The sequence below is a fragment of the Brugia malayi genome (assembly GCF_000002995.4).
Source record: "Brugia malayi strain FR3 genome assembly, contig: Bm_v4_ChrX_scaffold_001, whole genome shotgun sequence".
Taxonomy (NCBI): domain Eukaryota; kingdom Metazoa; phylum Nematoda; class Chromadorea; order Rhabditida; family Onchocercidae; genus Brugia; species Brugia malayi.
Window position 1 is genome coordinate 19,025,791 of NW_025062479.1, and position 18,533 is coordinate 19,044,323.

At 35.6% G+C, this 18,533-nt stretch overlaps 5 protein-coding genes across 11 annotated transcripts; 1 reads left to right on the forward strand and 4 right to left on the reverse strand.

Annotated features, from left to right (window-relative positions):
* Nucleotides 1–1,158: 1,158 nt before the first annotated feature.
* Bma-gst-1 (Uncharacterized protein) lies at nt 1,159–3,011 on the forward strand (the record flags this gene model as incomplete). 2 transcript variants are annotated; one of them, XM_001898198.2, is made up of 7 exons in its annotated part: nt 1,159–1,192; nt 1,553–1,653; nt 1,768–1,855; nt 1,960–2,063; nt 2,409–2,519; nt 2,670–2,798; nt 2,952–3,011. In XM_001898198.2, the coding sequence occupies 7 exons, from the start codon at nt 1,159–1,161 to the stop codon at nt 3,009–3,011; spliced, it is 627 nt and encodes a 208-aa protein (XP_001898233.1). The 2 variants fall into 2 exon arrangements, with proteins under 2 accessions (XP_001898233.1, XP_042931311.1); XM_043075377.1 differs by lacking the exon at nt 1,159–1,192 and having other exon boundaries at nt 1,639–1,653.
* A 678-nt stretch (nt 3,012–3,689) lies between these two features.
* On the reverse strand, nt 3,690–5,644 carry Bma-prdx-6 (Uncharacterized protein; the record flags this gene model as incomplete). Of its 2 annotated transcripts, XM_001898199.2 has the most annotated exons (6): nt 3,690–3,821; nt 3,996–4,068; nt 4,542–4,615; nt 4,842–4,957; nt 5,090–5,304; nt 5,547–5,644. In XM_001898199.2, 6 exons carry the CDS (start codon nt 5,642–5,644, stop codon nt 3,690–3,692), a joined length of 708 nt encoding a protein of 235 aa, XP_001898234.1. The 2 variants fall into 2 exon arrangements, with proteins under 2 accessions (XP_001898234.1, XP_042931312.1); XM_043075378.1 differs by lacking the exon at nt 5,547–5,644 and having other exon boundaries at nt 5,090–5,123.
* Nucleotides 5,645–7,075: 1,431 nt separating this feature from the next.
* Bma-cee-1 (Uncharacterized protein) lies at nt 7,076–9,657 on the reverse strand (the record flags this gene model as incomplete). 2 transcript variants are annotated; one of them, XM_001898200.1, is made up of 8 exons in its annotated part: nt 7,076–7,272; nt 7,561–7,714; nt 7,998–8,144; nt 8,312–8,398; nt 8,658–8,736; nt 8,854–9,011; nt 9,248–9,351; nt 9,498–9,657. In XM_001898200.1, the coding sequence occupies 8 exons, from the start codon at nt 9,655–9,657 to the stop codon at nt 7,076–7,078; spliced, it is 1,086 nt and encodes a 361-aa protein (XP_001898235.1). The 2 variants fall into 2 exon arrangements, with proteins under 2 accessions (XP_001898235.1, XP_042931313.1); XM_043075379.1 differs by having other exon boundaries at nt 9,498–9,531.
* Nucleotides 9,658–10,556: 899 nt separating this feature from the next.
* Bma-hrp-1.1 (Uncharacterized protein) lies at nt 10,557–12,770 on the reverse strand (the record flags this gene model as incomplete). The annotated part of the gene is made up of 8 exons (XM_043075380.1): nt 10,557–10,678; nt 10,876–10,959; nt 11,062–11,112; nt 11,222–11,375; nt 11,435–11,599; nt 11,820–12,017; nt 12,167–12,355; nt 12,750–12,770. The coding sequence occupies 8 exons, from the start codon at nt 12,768–12,770 to the stop codon at nt 10,557–10,559; spliced, it is 984 nt and encodes a 327-aa protein (XP_042931314.1).
* A 1,311-nt stretch (nt 12,771–14,081) lies between these two features.
* Bma-hrp-1.2 (Uncharacterized protein) lies at nt 14,082–17,475 on the reverse strand (the record flags this gene model as incomplete). 4 transcript variants are annotated; one of them, XM_043075381.1, is made up of 8 exons in its annotated part: nt 14,082–14,206; nt 14,394–14,474; nt 14,791–14,847; nt 14,971–15,145; nt 15,457–15,621; nt 16,035–16,232; nt 16,685–16,882; nt 17,452–17,475. In XM_043075381.1, the coding sequence occupies 8 exons, from the start codon at nt 17,473–17,475 to the stop codon at nt 14,082–14,084; spliced, it is 1,023 nt and encodes a 340-aa protein (XP_042931315.1). The 4 variants fall into 4 exon arrangements, with proteins under 4 accessions (XP_042931315.1, XP_042931316.1, XP_042931318.1 ...); XM_043075382.1 differs by having other exon boundaries at nt 14,971–15,157; XM_043075384.1 differs by lacking the exon at nt 17,452–17,475 and having other exon boundaries at nt 14,971–15,157; nt 16,685–16,840.
* Nucleotides 17,476–18,533: the final 1,058 nt, after the last annotated feature.

The window sequence follows — 18,533 nt, forward strand, 5'->3', positions numbered from 1 at the left end:
TATTGGTTCTAATCGTCTAAGAACATTTCTGAGTTGACTTTTGCAACCAACCAAAGAAATGATTGTTCCTATACATGAGCAAATGTATGATCCACACAGAAATAAGTGCAAACTGCGCCCTGAGTAGAGATGAGAGACAAGATTCGCTAGGTTTGTTGTTACACAATACCACTGTACATCTTTCTGAGGACCGAAAGAAAGAGGGATAGGAGGGAAATGAGTTCATACGAAGTATCCTGTCTATTATGTTATTGATTGAAGTTTCTAAGATATATCTGAAGTCCGTCTTCACTTCTCAGTACTCGAGTATTTCTGTTCGAGATGCGTGTCGATTGCAGAGTGTATTAGTCTTTGATGAGTCATTATAGCCATGTGATGATTTGACAAGGGAAGTTTTAATTCCTTTTTCTTTACGAAGAATAATTGAACATTCTTTTTCCCAAATGGTAGAGAAAGAAAGTCAGGGAAGGAGTGAGAGTGATTGGAAAGAACAGTTTGTTTCTTTTACATCCTTCTAAATGAAATGCATGTTAGAGTTGAGTTAATATATAGTTGCCAATTATCCTTTGAGTTATCAATTTACTACAGTCGCTTTAACTGCACTGACTGCGGTACTTTGTCCTGTTATCAGTTACAGACTGAACTCTCTTCATCTCACTGTTATTGCAAATTGTCCCCTTTGTTTCACTCTGCGCAACAGGGCTGGCGATGTTTCACACTCATATTTTTTCTAAAATGGGAGAAAAGCAGTTGGACGGGTGTGAAGCGTGTCAGTGGGTAAGATATCAGATACAATTTTTTAGTTGTAATTAATTGTCTTTGTTGTAGTCTTTTTTCCCACCTCTCTCTTCCACAACTTCTCATCTAAATTTGTTTCTAGAACACATTATTGTTAAATGTTTTTTATAGATTTTATAGACATAGATATACTGGTAGTGGTATAGTTACAGGTTTGTTTACCACTGTTTCAATATCAGTGAAATCAGGAAAAGTTGATTTTCTTAAAAGGTTTTGAGATCGACTCGATCTGTCCCTAGCAAAGGTATAAATGCACGCAAGCTTTTGCAGAAAGTGGATTTGCATCGGCAAATAACATATTATTTAAGTATGTCAATTATCCCAATAACATTTGCAGGTGAACAATTGCATCGTTGAGTAATGAGTTATAAACTGACGTATTTTCCTATCCGAGGCAAGTTCTCCAGATTATTTCCGGAGCGTTCATAGTTGTGAATATATTCTACATCCCTTAATTTTCCCACAACTTTGTAATGCTTTTAGCGGTAATGTTATGTTTAGCGGTGATGTTATGTTTCTATTCCGTTTCATGACTTTCCTTAGGAAGTTGGTTAAACTCATAATTCAAAAATTGAGATGAGCACACTGTGACAAAGGCAAGAGACTAAACCATTGATGACCTGATTATCTTAAAGTTATCACATATGATAAACTACGAAGGGTGATGTTTTTCATTTTTACTTCCATCTACTTTTGTTTTCATTTTTTCTTTTTATTTCATTCATTGCCTTTTGAGTTTTCCTTTTCATTTTAGGCTTGGCTGAACCAATTCGTTTAGTACTGGTTGATCAAGGTATAAAGTTTACTGACGATCGTATCAATGCAAGTGATTGGCCTTCCATGAAATCACACTTTGTTAGCTATTTTGCTACGTAATGCTTATTTGACGCGTAAATACAGCACTGTTTAGTTATATGAAAATTAGAAGAAAATCATATTTTTTGTTAACTGTTTATTCTGTTTGTTCAGCATTTCGGACAACTACCTTGTCTTTACGATGGTGATCATCAAATTGTGCAGTCCGGTGCTATTCTGAGACATCTTGCTCGCAAACATAGTAATAGTTTGTGTTCGTTGTCGAATTTTTAGTAGTTCGCAGATTACAGGTAGTTAAGCATTCGTTCTGTTTATGCAGTTAACATTGATGATTCTTTCATATAGATTTAAATGGTGGAAATGAACTGGAAACGACACATATTGATATGTTCTGTGAAGGCGTCCGTGATCTGCACACCAAATATACGAAAATGATTTACCAGGCTTATGTAAACATCTTTCACCTATTAATTATGCTATCGTTTACGAAATTTGTAGAATTGCTGGACTCGTTTTCATTAGGGCGGTTCTCGTCATTTTCAAACAGGCAACTAAACTGGTATAGATTATTTGGTCTCATTTCATATTTCTGCATATGAAATGAATTTAGTTCATTTCGTTGGAAGTGGTACGCATTCCAGAATGCTAAAAATCTCTTTGTACAGAGATAAATAATAGAGGAAAATTTGGAACAATTAAGTACCAATAATCATTGTATTATGACCAATTATTACTGAACCTGTTCATCAATGAATCATTCCTGCATAAGCACGCTTATATTCATTGCTTTTTAGGACACTGAAAAGGATTCCTACATAAAAGATATATTGCCAGTAGAGCTGGCGAAATTTGAAAAGTTGCTTGCTACACGAGACGATGGAAAAAATTTCATTCTAGGAGAAAAGGTCCAGGAAATCTTGGTTAAACTGTAATTTAAACTATATAGGAATGCTTGTTAAGGATACTATACAACTGAGATGATCAAATTGATGGCGAAATAATATTAATTCCAGCTTTAAAAGTATTGCTTTAACTAAACTATGAGACGTTTTCAGATTTCATACGTAGATTTCGTCCTTTTCGAAGAACTTGACATTCATCAGATCCTGGATCCGCACTGTTTGGATAAATTTCCACTTTTAAAAGCTTATCATCAACGAATGGAAGATAGACCTGGACTTAAGGTTGTATCATTCCACCAAAATTTTTTCTGGGATTCTTAAACTAAATAAGAAATTCACACGAAACATCCGTTACTTTGATTAGATTTTTTTCCAGTACGATTTGCACAAGCTCTTTGTATTATGGTGTACGATGTTTTATGTATTATGTTGAAGGAGTACTGCAAGCAGCGTAATAGAGCAAAAATACCAGTGAATGGAAATGGAAAACAGTGAATGGTAATGGAAAAGGGATTTAAAATCAAAAAAAAAAAAAAAAAGAATCTAGAATCTCTTGCTGTTTCTCTTCTGGATACCGTAAAACTAGTTTCCATGCAGTTTGTGATACATTTTTATTGCTAATGAAGCTACTTTTCCAAGTAAATCAGTTTTTTGTTTCCTGTTCTCTAACTGGTATAATAATGATCTCTAGTCTTTTAAAGGAGATCTTTGATAATGAGTGATATTTCAAGATGAGTTGAAAGAAATGCTAGAATTTCGGTATATTAAGTCATTCTACAGTAAGAGAAAGTTTCTCATAAGAATGACTTATTTAGATCAGGAAAACTTTACAGCATTCCAACGTTGCAAGCAAGTTTGGAACAAAGGAGCAGATTTCAACATATTAAACAATATATACCTTTTGTTAACAGTTGAAAAATTCTAGAGAAGCAAATAAGTTCAGCTACAGCGGGGAGATGCGTGTTGAATAAATAATTGCTTACACGAGATGCAATCTGAATAGTTTTATATTTCTTTAAAGAATGTTCAATTAAGACAAATTTTGGTGTTGTGGATTAATACAATTTTATTTGATATATTTTGTAAGTTATCTGGAGGTTCGAGAGATTATTTCGAGTTTCACGGCATGAACTGCATCTTCAATAAAATGGGAAAAAATGACAAGATGCTCTTTCATTTTGGATGCTCAACCATGCGAAGATAACGTTTTCCAGATGGCAGCTCAACAGTATTTATCTTTTCACCAAACAATTTTTTTGCTTCATTGTCATTAATCGTTGGCACCACGACACAATCATCACCATTCTGTTACAAAATTTAATCAGTAAATAAAGGGAGGCAGTATTTATACAATTTTTAAGCTCACTGCTATTCGAGAGCATCCCTAGCTGGGTGTGCTTTTTGCTTCGACAAATTTTCGAGTATACTGAGTACAGCATTTTAATAAATTTCGAAGATTATTCTTATACAAATATTTACCTGCCAATCGACTGGTGTCGCTACTAATTTAGTTGCCGTAAGCTGAAGCGAATCAACAACGCGCAATATTTCACTGCAAAATACAAAGGACGTTAAAACTAATAGCTTATATTTGAACATCCCTAAGTTATGATCTTGACATTCAATGTTTCGTGCTTTTTGAAGCATTGATATTCACAGACACCCCAAAAAGTAAGGTGAGGTAGTAACCTCACTGGCAACGTCAAATGAATAGCAACTATGTTTCCCGAAACTTTCACTCTATAATGGCAGCTCTCTATTGTGCTCTACGTAGAATTTAATCTACACTCGTTTGACTGAAATTAACTCATAGTTCTTAAATTTTTTCAGTGAATTACTTTTCGGTGTACTCGAAATTGAAGGAGCACCACAATTCAACACATTTTAAAGAACTTGAATAATTGGATTTGAAACTGAAGTGAAAAAGAATGGGAGAAGAAGCTTAAGGAAAAAGTAAATTGTGCTTGTCTTCATTTCCATCAATTCATCATGTTGATTCGCAAAACTTTTCAGGATATCACATACTCGAAATTTCGTCCCGTTGTTGCAGGATATAGGATAGAAAGTTTCAACGTTTTCTCAGGCCCAATTATGAACAACTGGAAAAAATACCAACAGTAACATACGAAACATGCTAGAAATCTTGTGCAATTTTTCGCATTTCTAAACGATGTTCCATCTTTAAGATTATACTAGTTTTAATGAAATGAAAAATTTAGCACACATCCTTCATATGATACGGAATTTTTAAACAAAGCATAACTTAAGCTCATTTCTTGAATCAAGAACTCATGAAAATGGGACTTAAAAGAATTCTGAACTAACACAACGTGCTGTTAGCGCAGCGCCCTTTTCATCACACTCATCCGGATCCATCATTCCCAGTTTACTGGCTAGAGAACGATTATCATCCGCTATTATCGGAAACGGCAGTTTATTCCCTGTGAAGTAAGGAGTTCTGTGTTAAACGAAGTTCGTAAAGATCGAAATTGACACCAAAAGTGATCATGTTTCAAATAACACGATCTTCAGTTGCTTAATAATGACAAATAATTTTAAAAGAACAAAAACACCTGAACAGCAGGTATTACTATCCCCAGACTTCATTCTGCACAGTTCGATGATATCATCAGCCCATTTACGGTGCGACTGTACCGAATCACAACTTAAACCAATCAGTTTTACATTCCGTTTCTTGAATTCCGGCTCTAGTTGAACTAGCCTAGCAAGCTCCGTGGTGCAAACTGGAGTGAAATCTCGTGGATGAGAAAACAATATTGCCCAACTACTGCAATTTTGAACTTTCAAAAATGAACAGAATTGATCAACATCAGTTAGAACTAAATTAAAACTTTTGATTCAATCCTCTTAGTTCTATGAAATATGTCTACATACTACAAATTCTCACAATTCCACGGAAAGGTTACAGACGAAAATTTCAATAACAATGAACGTGATATAAAGTATACCACACTACATGGTTTTCTGCCCTTTTAATTCCTATTATTGAACCATGACATAATCACATACTCTTTACCAATCCAGTCATGGAAACTCGAAATGAAGCTTTCACTGGTCTCGGCTTGGAAATCCGGAAATTTATCACCAAGTAGGATTCCTTTTGACATTGTTAACTGAAATGCATATTTTTGGTTGGACACGAACTTTATGATAAAACATTTCTCTATTTCAACGTAATCAGTAAAACCGATTAAAATGAATAACAAATGATGGTAATCAGTATATGATCAATGAAATACGCAACACAACAAACACAGAGTACTTTTAGCATCAGAGATTATACGTTTCTTAAATCGTCGCTTAGATCTCAACTATTTTTAACCAATCAAATTTGGAGCAGCTTATTTCGATGAAGCTTCAAAGTTGATAACAAAACTGAAGGAATTTCAAAAGCCCGAAGTACGGTTACCTGAAGATATGCTAAATGGTATTGCAGAAAAAAGAAAATGTGTTAATTTCAAATCATTACAACAAAATTAGGTCACACTGCCAATGATTACCTCCGCCAAGAACCAACTGACTAAACTGAACATATAGTCTTACTGTATACTCCAATTTTACAACACATTTAACAAGTAAATGAGTAGACGGAGTGTACAAGAAATTTCCGAATTTCAGAACATCAATGCCAGAATTTTAAAACACCATGCCTTTCATTTGGGAATATTTTCACGCATTCACAACTAAACACATTTGTTCGATCAGAAGTTCTGCGTTTTTCTGCTTACAAAATTCATTTAGTTAATAAATATGATAGTGTTGGTTATTACCTGAAATGATTCCAAGTTTCAACTCAAATTCTTGGAGCTGTTTATACAAAGATCCACAAGGAAAAAGGAAATAACAGACAGGTTCACATGAATCAAAAAGGAGCGTCTTTTTTCTTCTCGAGATTTGTTTTCTTTTTCGAAATATATCTAATACAACAACGAAGCAAAATATCAGAAGTTTAGGTAACAAGAATATCTGAAATTTTATGAAACTAAATTTGGAAAGTAAAATATAGATGCCTTTTTCTTATATTAAATATATTTTCTCAAAAAAAAAAAAAAGGAAAAAAACTCCACGGTTGTTTTGGACTCTGCAAAAATCTGGAAGAAAATTATACATTTAGTTATACATGCAAGTGAGCAAATGACTGCAATGAAGATGAAAGCTGATGCTTAATAGTCTTGATGTTTCACAATGAATCAGAATGAAAAAAAAAAATAGATTATTATAAAACAAAAAGACAGAAATGTCATTTCCATACGACAAAAAATTCTAACATTCATCTAAATAAATCAATTAAAAAACTCATTACACCTCATTTCTGAGTATACCACAAAATATTTTATAAATTAGTGATGTAGTAAGTACATCATGAACTATTGACGGCAATAAAAAACAAACATTTCATTCAAAAATTTCAGTTAACTCTTCTATTTCCTAAAAGAAATGGAATTCGGTTAAATTCCTTGAAAATCCTTGCTTTCTTTAAAGGTTGTTGGGTACAAAGAAAATTGATGGACACTGATAATTTTCCACACATAAAAATATCAGTCTAAATCCATATCATCTGTGATATCATCGGTCTGTGCTTCATCCGTTTGAAATACTCTACCTGCTGTTCTGCTTTTGGATGTACCCGCCAAGCATTCAGTTTTGCTGCTAAGCGGTATGTAAAGCATTTCCTCCGAATCTATTTCAAATTCTTCAGCTGTTCCTGATTCATTTTCTGGTGATCTTAACAAGCCTAAAATTTTGACATGTTGGCCCACATAATTTTATATAGAATCATGAAATAAATAAGATTCTCAAAAAAAACGAAAAAGTAGCTTGTCTCTAAAGACACAGTCTTACAGCTATTAAAACTTAAAAAAAAATCTCGTCAGAGATAGAACTATCCTTTTAAATCATTTCTAAATCAATCATTACTCTTCTAAAAAGGATATACCAGCTTCTCTTCAACACTATCCAAATCCATACATGCAAATTTCTAAGCAATATAAACTTGTACCATTCATTAAAAGAACATAAATACCTTTAATCATATTTCCTAAGAAACCAGCCGGAGCTGGTTGTGGTTGTGGTAAACCCATGTATATTTGACCTATCCTATCCAAAAGTTGTTTATACTCCGGATCATGACTGATTTCACTTTCATACTGGTCGATTAGCACTGAGAAGTAAGTTATCTAGAAATCAAAATCAGAACAAAAGTTTACAAGATATGACATACGCTATATTAAGCTTATGAGAAACTGGAACTAGTTTTATTAAGATAAGCCACTGCTCTTTCATAATTTTTTAAGCATATCTAAACAGGTAAATACATCGTAAAAAACAAATGTATTCCTGGCTTTTTATAAAATTTGAATAGCATTTGGACTCCTACGATAACTACTCAGTACTGATTCTTATTCCTTTCTTATGTCTCATACAGTTGTTCAATTTAGCACGAATGTTTTCAAAAGATACCTCTTTATTAGCAATACATATTATCGTAAAGTGTAGAAAGTTGAGCAATGGAAATGGATATGGAAATCCACTTCTAATATCAGGATGAATATCACAATAGCATTGCAGTAATTTGAAGGCACTCTTCGGCTTCTGATCGCATAGCATCTACAAATAGAAGCAGTGAATGCAAAGCATATTCTGTTCTAGTAAGAAAGAAAAAGTTTTCAAGAATATTAAGGAAGATAATATGGATTTCTCATAAAGCCCTTTAATTTTTATTATTTTAATGGTATTAGTCAATCTTAGTTTGTTTAAAAGGTAACTGAATTAACCTGCATAACAGCTTGTGCTATGAACAAATCTTTTTCCGTAGTATACCCGTACTTCATCTGATATTCAGTAAGAAACACAGCAAATGTCTGAAATTAAAAACTTCAAATTAAAATGAACTCAGAAGAATTAAAGATGTTCTAAAGCGAGAAAAAAAAAACATGAAAGTTACAAGAAACTGCTGCACAATGAAGTGTAATTAAATTGGCTAAACCAATATTGCTTGCTAAACAGTACTGATAGAAGAATCAGGATGTTGCAAACTAAACAGTGCATACTCTCTTGAAAGCCAGAAATTCAACTGAATCGTTTGTAAATTATAGAAATGAAAAAAGTAAAAAAGCCTACTTCTGGATTATCAGAATACATAAAATGACTTCTCGCGTTGGTGTAATTTCCTTCACGCCACAGCAACTTTGCAATGCGACTAAAACGGTATCAGTTGGATTTAAAAACAAAAATGAAATGAAGAGAAAATATTTCAGGAGTCTTCAAAATGATTAATTTATAAGTCAATTTGACGTCTTATTTAAGTCCAACTAACAAATGCAATCCGGGATGACCCCGTCGCCGATAGCGCTTCCTATCCCCTACAGCCATCGACCATTTAATACCTAGTGATATATATTGCAATCTTCGATCTTCTCGCTCCGAATTGGCTTCCAAATCATTTTCCAGTTGAGCTGGCAAAAGATTAAGCAACTGCAAGATACTTGCGATAGTGAATTAAAATTTTTATGATCCATTTTTTAGCAGTTTAGTTCGAGAAGCATTTACCTTAACATACCTTCATGTGTAAAACCAAGTTTCAAGAATAAAAACTCTAAACACAGAAGAACAAGAAAAGTGTATGCATCTTGATGTCCTAAAATAGTTCAGTATATGTTAAACTATCCCTTTTTATACTCATCAAGAATAAAATAAGCATGTAAACCAACTTCATCGAAACGATCTAAAACAACTGAAGAGACAGGTGTTTTCGACTTCTCCAAAGCCTCTACAAATAGTTCGGCAAGATCGATTGCACTTGCTGCTTCCCTTTCTGTAATATAACATGAATTAAAAGAAATACATTGATTACAAGAACAGTCCGTGTTAAGAAAACAGAAGTATGCATAAAGTATTAATAAAATTTGCCCTCAATTTCGAGAAATATTAGATAGCCGAACTCTATGATGACAGATTAACCTGCTAGAAGTCGCAATATACCACTGAAGAGCATATCCTGTAACTCTTGCCATTTCCCTTGGTTAGACAATCGATTGTACAATGTGCGATAAATCTGATGTGCCTCATAACAGTTACCATTTTCAAAACACAACCTCAACTTCTCCTCAACCCGAGACATCTTAAATAATCCACTGCAACTGCAATTTCGAAAAACAGTCCTTAATTCCTCTCCTTAAACGTCATTTCTAAGCATCCAAGTAACACCCACAAACTTGTGTTTTGTCTTTCGGCTAAGGAACAAAGAACTTCGACACGGAAAACAGCTCGATGTCCATAACCTAGATTAAATGCTGCCTCATCTTAACACAAAAACTTGAAGCACTGCCGTACTAGCAATAGTACCATTAAGACAGCGCAAAAACCATATTCCAAAGAACTCAATCTCCTAATACAGGACACCGAAAACTTCACCCAATTAAAAAAAAGCACAGTTCCTTTCTTTCCATGTCCCGTCTTACGCTCACGTATCTATAGATGCTAGTACACACAGCAGGTAAGCAAAATTACAAATGGCAACTTCCACGTAAAATAATCATAATGTTAGAATACTTACGATCACTTTATTCTTCGAAAACTATTTCCGAATCAGTCCCGAAACATACATCATCTTCATATCAGTCAATAATAACAGAAAATACAGCACTGACATGCCCAAAAACAGTGCATTTTGTATAATCATTTTAAATTAATCCGTTTGAACAGGGAATTTTCTATCACATAGAAAATCTGCTAAATTCTCTTAAAATTGTATGTACTGCTTTTAAACATTCATAATTTTCGCTAAGCATTCTTCAACCAAACAAACTAAATATTAAGGTGAATGAAAAATTTGCGATTTTGGGAAAATTGCTTAAAAACTTTAATTAATACGATATCAAAAAAAAAAAATTATGTAAGTGCAATAATGTTCGGTTGAAATGGTACAATTATAAATAAGCTACTATAGAAAATACCATTGCACTTAACAATACAACAAGATGAAACAAAACAACACGGAACATTCGGGTTAGGTAGACTTCAGTATGAGCGACCACCCCAACCAGCGTGACCTGAATTTCCAGAAGATCCGCCCCACTGTTGCCCATTACCACCACTTCCCTGCCAACCACCCTGTCCTCCACTGCCGCTGCCGTTCCAACCTGTAAAAATTATGACAAAAACTTGGTGAATAAAAAAGGTGTCAATGAAACCAGGATAAGATGAATAGTAGCTGATTATTTCATAACTAAGCAGATTGTTCAGAACTTCTGATTATAAGAAAGCTGGCTGTCAGCACCTTTTATATCTTCTGTTAACTTCAAAAATACAAACAATTACTAGAACTACAAAAACACACCTGAGGATGCAGACTGTGAACCGTTCCAAGCACCTTGAGCTGCAGTACCCCAGCTACCTGGAGCATCTCCACTTGGACCCCATCCTAAAGATTTCGTAAATAATCTGTAAAATTACTGGTCCTGGAAAACCGAAAGGTATACGTAGAAATATGAATATTTCCTCTTAAGGAAAAAACAAAACAAACCTCCAGCTGAAGTACCATAACCTCCGTAGCCTCCGCCATAACCGCCACCACCTATAAAATATCATAGGTAAATAAAAAATTAAGTTTGGCAAGGCTGCAAAAATGATGATAAAGTTCGCATATACTTAGAGCCTATTTCCAAACTAAAAACTAATATTACCTCCAGAAGGTGGTCCCCACTGACCACTAGGAGGACCACCGGGTCCACCCCATGCTCCACCATAGCCTCCCGGTCCGCCACCATAACGATCAGGTCTCATTGTACCTCGTGATCGTCCCATTCTCTCCGTGCGTTCTCGATCTAGTTGCTGAGCCTACAGAAATCTGTCGTTTAAAAAGATAACTTATTTAAACAGAAAAGTATCAACTCAACCTTTGCCATTTCTTCTTTGCTTAAAGCTTTCTTGACATCGCAACGATAATTATGAATTTGATGACTTTTTTGCAACACACATTTATCAACCGGATCGTAATCATCGAAGGAGATGAAAGCGAATCCTCTTGGTTTCCCAGTATTCTTGTCAGCTATAATTTCTACCTGCAACACTGATATAGAAACAAGAAATAAATTTACGTTGGCAAACAGCTCAATTTATTTTTATTCTTTTTTCATATTTTTAAATAAATTATTTCTTAGAAACACGAAATATTTTTGATTAGTCACAATTATCTACTAGTTCTATAACCGATGCTAGAACCCACTGACGAAATTCCAATTATATATATATATATACTCTTTGAAAGTTAACTAGAATTACCTTCAGTACTTTGCCAAACTGACTAAAATAATCCTCAAACATTTGTTCGGTATGCTCTTCACGAACACCGGAAACATACAGTCGTTTAGAGGAAACATTTGCTTCGCTACGAGCTGACTGATCACGCGGTACAGCCCGTTTTGGATCTACTGTTTTCCCATCAATTACGTGCGGTCTAGCCGCCATTGCAGCATCAACCTGAAATACTTAATTTTGTTCATAGCACAGCAAAATACCATACAACCATCTAATTCAACTATTTCATAAAAAAAGAAAAAAGCTGTTTTAAAACTTTTTTGTACAAAAACCTAAAGAAAAATCTGAATTTTTAATGGCAAAAAGCTTGCCTCGGATTGCTTAGAAAAGCTGACAAATCCAAAGCCTCGTGAACGCTTCGTTGCTGGATCTCTCATCACAATGCAATCCACTAACTCACCCCACTGAGAGTAGAACTCTTTGAGTGCTTCATCAGTCGTTGTTGCTGACAAACCACCAATAAACATCTTCCGAAACTGTTCTGGTTCAAGTCCATCGCCCTAAATAGTACAGAAAATACTTTTAAAAAATATTGCATTCAACTAACCTCGCAGCACCCAACACAATAGTAAAGAAACACTGATGTTTCAAGACAGGAAGCACAGGATGGATACATGCAGCACCTGTTTTAACTGTTTAAGTTGTTTGAACTTCAACTTTAGAAACTTGAGCTCTTAAAAAATTCAGCTTTATTATCTACAGCTTTGTTTACTAATTTCATCAGTTTGAACCATTTTTGTTTCTTTCACAGCAAAAACAAGTATCACAGATAGCCACCGGCAGTAAGAGTACGACAAAGGGGGATTACATCTCACCTTAGTGGACGTGCCTTACCTGTTCTTGCTCGTACCTTTAACTCTCCTCCCGATAAACAAAACTAAAGTAAAGTCTTACACCATCTTCAGTCTTCACCATCGTTCTCTTTGTTTCTAAGTCTCGACAGTAGTGATAGTAGAGGTAGTAGTAGTAGTAGTAGTAGTAATAGTAGTAGTAGTATACTCCCTCTTTGATCACGTAAAGTACATACACTGGTTGTACCAAATGACGTATATATAGGCTGATTTCTCACAAAATACTGTATGTCACTGATAACTGATCTCACAGCAATATCTAAAGGTATATAATACCAATCAGTACATGAGACCAAAGAAATCGTAACGCTTTGTTAAGTATTCAGAAGTACCATAGCTTACCATCTTTTAAAAGTGAAGCAGATTCCACAATATTTATAAAGTGAGAGAAAAATGCTAAAAATAGATCTAGTCTTTCCTTACCTGAAAAGGGTCTAGAATTAAAAGTAAACAATATTTGCTAGTTTTTTAAAAAAATTCTACCAATCACATAATTCACAGTACTACCTCCTCCCTCTCCCGTTTCCCCCCCCCCCCCCCCCCCCCCCACCAGAAACATACAATGAGGGCATCCCACCTCCTCCTTTTCTCTTCACATGACGCCCCAACCAACATATAACTCCAAAACCAACCTTGCTCTCTTCGGCGTGGCGCGTCTTGTAAAATAGCACTTTAATTCAACCACAGAACTCCTATAAATAAATTAAAGATGAAAACCTGCCAAGACAATCAATCAACTCAAACCGAACTCAGAATTCAGAACCAATCCAGCCACACTTTTTTTTCCAAGCGTACGAACACATCAACCAACATAGCTGCGAAGATCACCATTGCAATTCTAAGATAAATACTGATCGGTGTGAAACTTTCTCAACATCCAATAGTAACAAGAACAACAAGTACAAAATCATATCGAACTTTTATACTATACAGTGCTTCACATTGAAGAAAAAAGCAACCGAAACAACAATTACAGTAATAAAAAATTGAGACAGACAATGTGAACACGCCGGAACTACAAAAGACTGTAAAAATTATATGAATTTCAGCAACAAAAAATAATCACAAGATTTTAGAAAAAACTGCTAAGCCTACAGGTATTACAAAAAAATGCGAAAATGCATGTAACTATCAGCAGTTCGAGAGGAAGAGCACTATACTTTTCCCAACATCTCAACATTTTCACAACTTTCTTAGAAAAAGTGGGAGGCACAGCAAACTAAAACACAGCAAAGTTGTAAAGAATTGAAACAAAGAACTTGAAATGGCTTAAAGTCAGCATTTCAGGACCACCTACTGAGATCGTTGGAAAAATCATGAAAAAAAGTATCAGCAGCGAAAAGATGTGTGCTGCATGTTCGTTTAATCCACATTCTTAATATCCTCGACCACCCCAGCCTCCGCCTCCACTTTGACCACCTGATCCACCCCATGATTGCGCAGCACCTTGTCCGCCAGTGCCCCAACCTCCTTGCCCACCACCTTGTCCCCATCCTGCACCTGAAACACATAAGTATTAAAGCATTACTTTTTCAAGAAATGATTCCCAATCAGCAAAGCTGTATCAGCCAAAGATGAATGCAGAAACGATCTTCAATATTTCAAAATGATGCAAGACCATATGGAAGCAAGTAAAGTTAATTCTAACTAATTTGAAAAAACAAAATAATCTGGGATTAATCCCCACCTGCACCGCCGGATGGTGCGCCCCATCCACCCTGCGATGGTGGACCTCCCCAACCACCACTGCCTTCACCGCCCCATCCCCCTGAAATTTTAAATTAAAAATTTCTTGGATAAAAAAGTTTTAGAGTACAAAAACCATCACTTGTTAGGAATATAAATAGTCAGTCTGTGTGTCGAAATGCACGCTTCCTTTAATGAGAAACCGGCAGGTCAAAAACCAGCTCAATAAACAGTTAGTTGATTTAATGGAAGTTCGTATTAAGTAGAAGAGACTTGTATGCAACATAACTACACCTACCAAGAGATGCTCTATTTGGGAAAGAAATTAGTATTGACCAACTAAATAAAGGAATGGATATTATTTTTGGAAAAATAAATTGATAATACACAGAACTCACGACCACCACCGGGTGCACCACCGTAGCCACCACCATAACCTCCTCCGTAGCCACCTCCTACAAAGCAAAACTTGAGTAAGCTATTCTAATAATAACAAATCGTGAAACTGTATTTCTATACCTTTGAAAAGCAACCAAAACATTAAAACTAATATAAAGTTCTTTACAGAACTTATTTACCTGACGGTCCCCACTGACCACCGCCACCTGCTCCATAACCACCAGGTCCACCAGGACCAGCGCCCCACGGTTGTCCACCATAACCACCTCTGTCTCCAGCGGGACCCCATCCACCACCTCCACGTCCCATTGGCGGCCCTCGAGAGCGTGCTCCTCGATCCATTCGTTCACGTTCCTGTTGTTGAACCTGTACATATATTTTAGTACCAAAATCCAACCCGGTAATGCCAGGGACTACTTCGCAAATTTTAGTGCCCAGACTTATAGGTCATGTTCGCAAGCTATGTCGATAACAGTTTAAAAGTAATGATGAATGTAAAAAATTATAACATATCCCACTAATTTTTTCAAAAATATGTTAGAATTTCTCTTGTATTTACAGTAGCAGATAAGATATTCAAGAGAGTAGCAACAACCAGAAACAAGAAATAAAACAGTCAAGACAAACATGGCTTAATGTTAAAAATTCCAAGCTAAGAAAAATACCTTTGCCATTTCCTCCTTACTGAGTGCCTTTTTTACATCACAACGATAATTGTTAATCATATGGCTTTTGATTAAAACACATTTGTCGACCGCGTCATAGTCATCAAACGTTATGAAAGCAAATCCTCTCGGTTTCCCAGTGTTTTTGTCCGCAATTATTTCACACTGCAATACTAGAAAAATTACCACTACCGACCATTTGAGAAAATTAGCAACTAACAAGAAATTCCTATTTCTTATTGATTCCAGTGATAAAAGTAAGATTATCATAAATATCGACTTTACTCGTACAGATTCTGAGATAGTTATGATTAATCTAATCACGGTCGCACCAAAATCTTTAAATTTACACAATAAATTTGCAGCCATAGCATTCAAATGCTCAAATCACACTTCTAAAATGAAAACGTCTCAAATATGAACTTTGAATTTAAATCAATTAAAACCAACATAGAACAAAATACGGCCACAACACAAGGTATGAAATACACTGGAATAAGAAATTCCAAGATATTCAAAATAGTTTTCATCAATTATACTACGTATGATAACAATTTCAAAATATAAAAGAAATAAACCTTCAAGATGTTGCCGTATTTCCCGAAATGTTCCTTGAACATATCTTCCGTGTGTTCTTCCCTCACGCCAGATACATAGAGTCTCTTAGAAGAGATATTGGCTTCACTTCGCTGCGATTGTTCGCGTGGGACCGCTCGTTTAGGATCGACAGTTTTACCGTCAATGATATGTGGCCGATTTGCCATAGCTGCATCTACCTAAACAAATTTCAGTTCTCTGAGCTAATTCGCACTACTAGAACCATCTTACACCAAACTAACTGAAATATTTTCCATTTAGAAAGTCACGATATATGAACCAGTATGAACTATTTCCTTGGAATATATTGCAGCGATTAAAAGAATTCACAGCTATTATCACATTTACCTGAAGCATTTACATGTTTTATTGAGCTATTTAACTCATTATCGTTCCCAAATAAAGTTAGCAGCCCCACGAATAAAAAACACTGACAATGTGACAAGCCTCAACAACTAATACTTTCATCCACCAATATCCGAAATGAGTTTACCATGATCGCACAGGAATAAAGTTATGAAAGGGCAAATTAATGGAACTAATTTTTTAAATTAAATAGAATATTTTGGACTTCTATTTTGTGTCAGTTTTATTGTATCAAGAAATGCTTCAGAAGATAAATGAACCATACTTCTGATTGCTTCGAGAAGCTTACAAATCCGAAACCACGTGATCGCTTTGTTGCTGGGTCACGCATGACAACGCAGTCCACCAAAGTACCCCATTTTGAATAAAATTCTTTAAGTGTTTCATCGGTGGTAGAACTTGTAAGTCCACCAATAAACATCTTTCGATACTGTTCTGGTTCGAGGTTTCCACCAGCCGCATCCTTAATGGAATCTATTAAATTGACCTTTACAAAATTAGAACAATCGGCAATTGAACTCCGTATTCGTTTATCGAACCATGTTAAAAGTTCCGAATCTTTGGCGTGTTCACCAAAAATATTGTTTCATGATTTCACCCACTTGATAACTTTTACCATCGGTACGAATCACTATTGCCGGCACTAACATAGCCTCAGATTCGCAGAAGTAATTTTTTTAAAAGCTGAAAAATGGGTGCTTATACGCTACCTGATCTTATACTGCACTTTTACCTGGTTATAGAGTGAACTTACTCTCATCCTGAACCTTGATTAATCCTGGAGGCTTATCTTGAGTCCTGTTTAATAATGAATCTTAGGTAGCTTAAAAAATAATGTAGACACATTCCTTGATATTTGCCTGCCTGTTGCTTCATAGCTGTGATTCTCTCCATGTTAACTGCCTGCTCGCTTTACTCTGGCTCATTAAGCCAAATTAGTAACAATAAACATGTAAACAAGAAAAGTCAATAGATATGCGAGAGCAAAAGGAAAAGACTAGAAAGTAAATGCTAAATTAGTAAAAGCCTTACTCCGTTTTCTTCAGTCTTCACCATCGTATCTGTGTCTGTTTTGTGTCACTCTCTTAACACTGACTGTCTCTCTGATAGTGATTAAGTGAAGTTATCGAGATCCCCTCACAACAAGTCAGTAGTAGAAGTACAACAATGTCTCTCTCACTGATTCCTGATTCTTGCCTGAATGCCTGCCTGATACTGATCCTGATTTTTATACCAATAGATAGAGCTTTCTTTTCTCAACTTAGCTGGCTGGCACACCCACTGCCTTAACACAATCTACAATGTGAAAATAGTCTTCATTCAACACAAATTCATGTAGAGAGATGGAAAGAGCCTTGATAAAAACGACTGGTTGCAACCCAAATTTACTCCTCAGCTTCAACCTTAAACTGAAGTACTGACTGAACTGGCATAAGAAAATTTTCACTACCCATTATGTTAATGACCTTGCATCTTATTCTTAATTCTTTCAATTCTCACTCTCCTACATCCTCAACTGCTGTTTAGCACTAGAACCCCTCTCACGTTCACTGATTTTCCAGACAAATAAATGAAATTTTTGGAACTTGAATGGATAATCCAAGGACAATATCACACCACCGACCGCTCGAACCACAAAACCCTAAGCAAGAAAAAGCAAAGCCGCCGCACTCCTCCACAAAACGCCACACTCCCTCAGGTAATTCTCCCTAAAATAACCAATATCGATTAGGTCCGCAAGATGCTTATGACAACTGCACGTCTCAAAGCGCTATTTCGAAAGGAGGTAAAAATACAGTGGACTGGTATAAATAGTGACAGGTGGAGTGCGTGACTTGGTAGTACACATTCAGTTCTGCACAATCTCTTGAGATACTATTTCCTTGTGCCTACGGGAAGAGCTGGAGAATACTGGAGATGGCAAAACTTTTACGGATATGAGTCATTAGAATTGATAATGAGGGAAGAGCAATAGTCGTGAAATACGTATGCGATCTGATGCAAGTGATAAAATTCCGATCGAGAGAGACCAACTTCATAATATGATTGGTCAAGAATTAAACTACCTGTCGCCTGTTTTCCAGACTGAAAACAGTAGTTTTTGCAAGACCGGA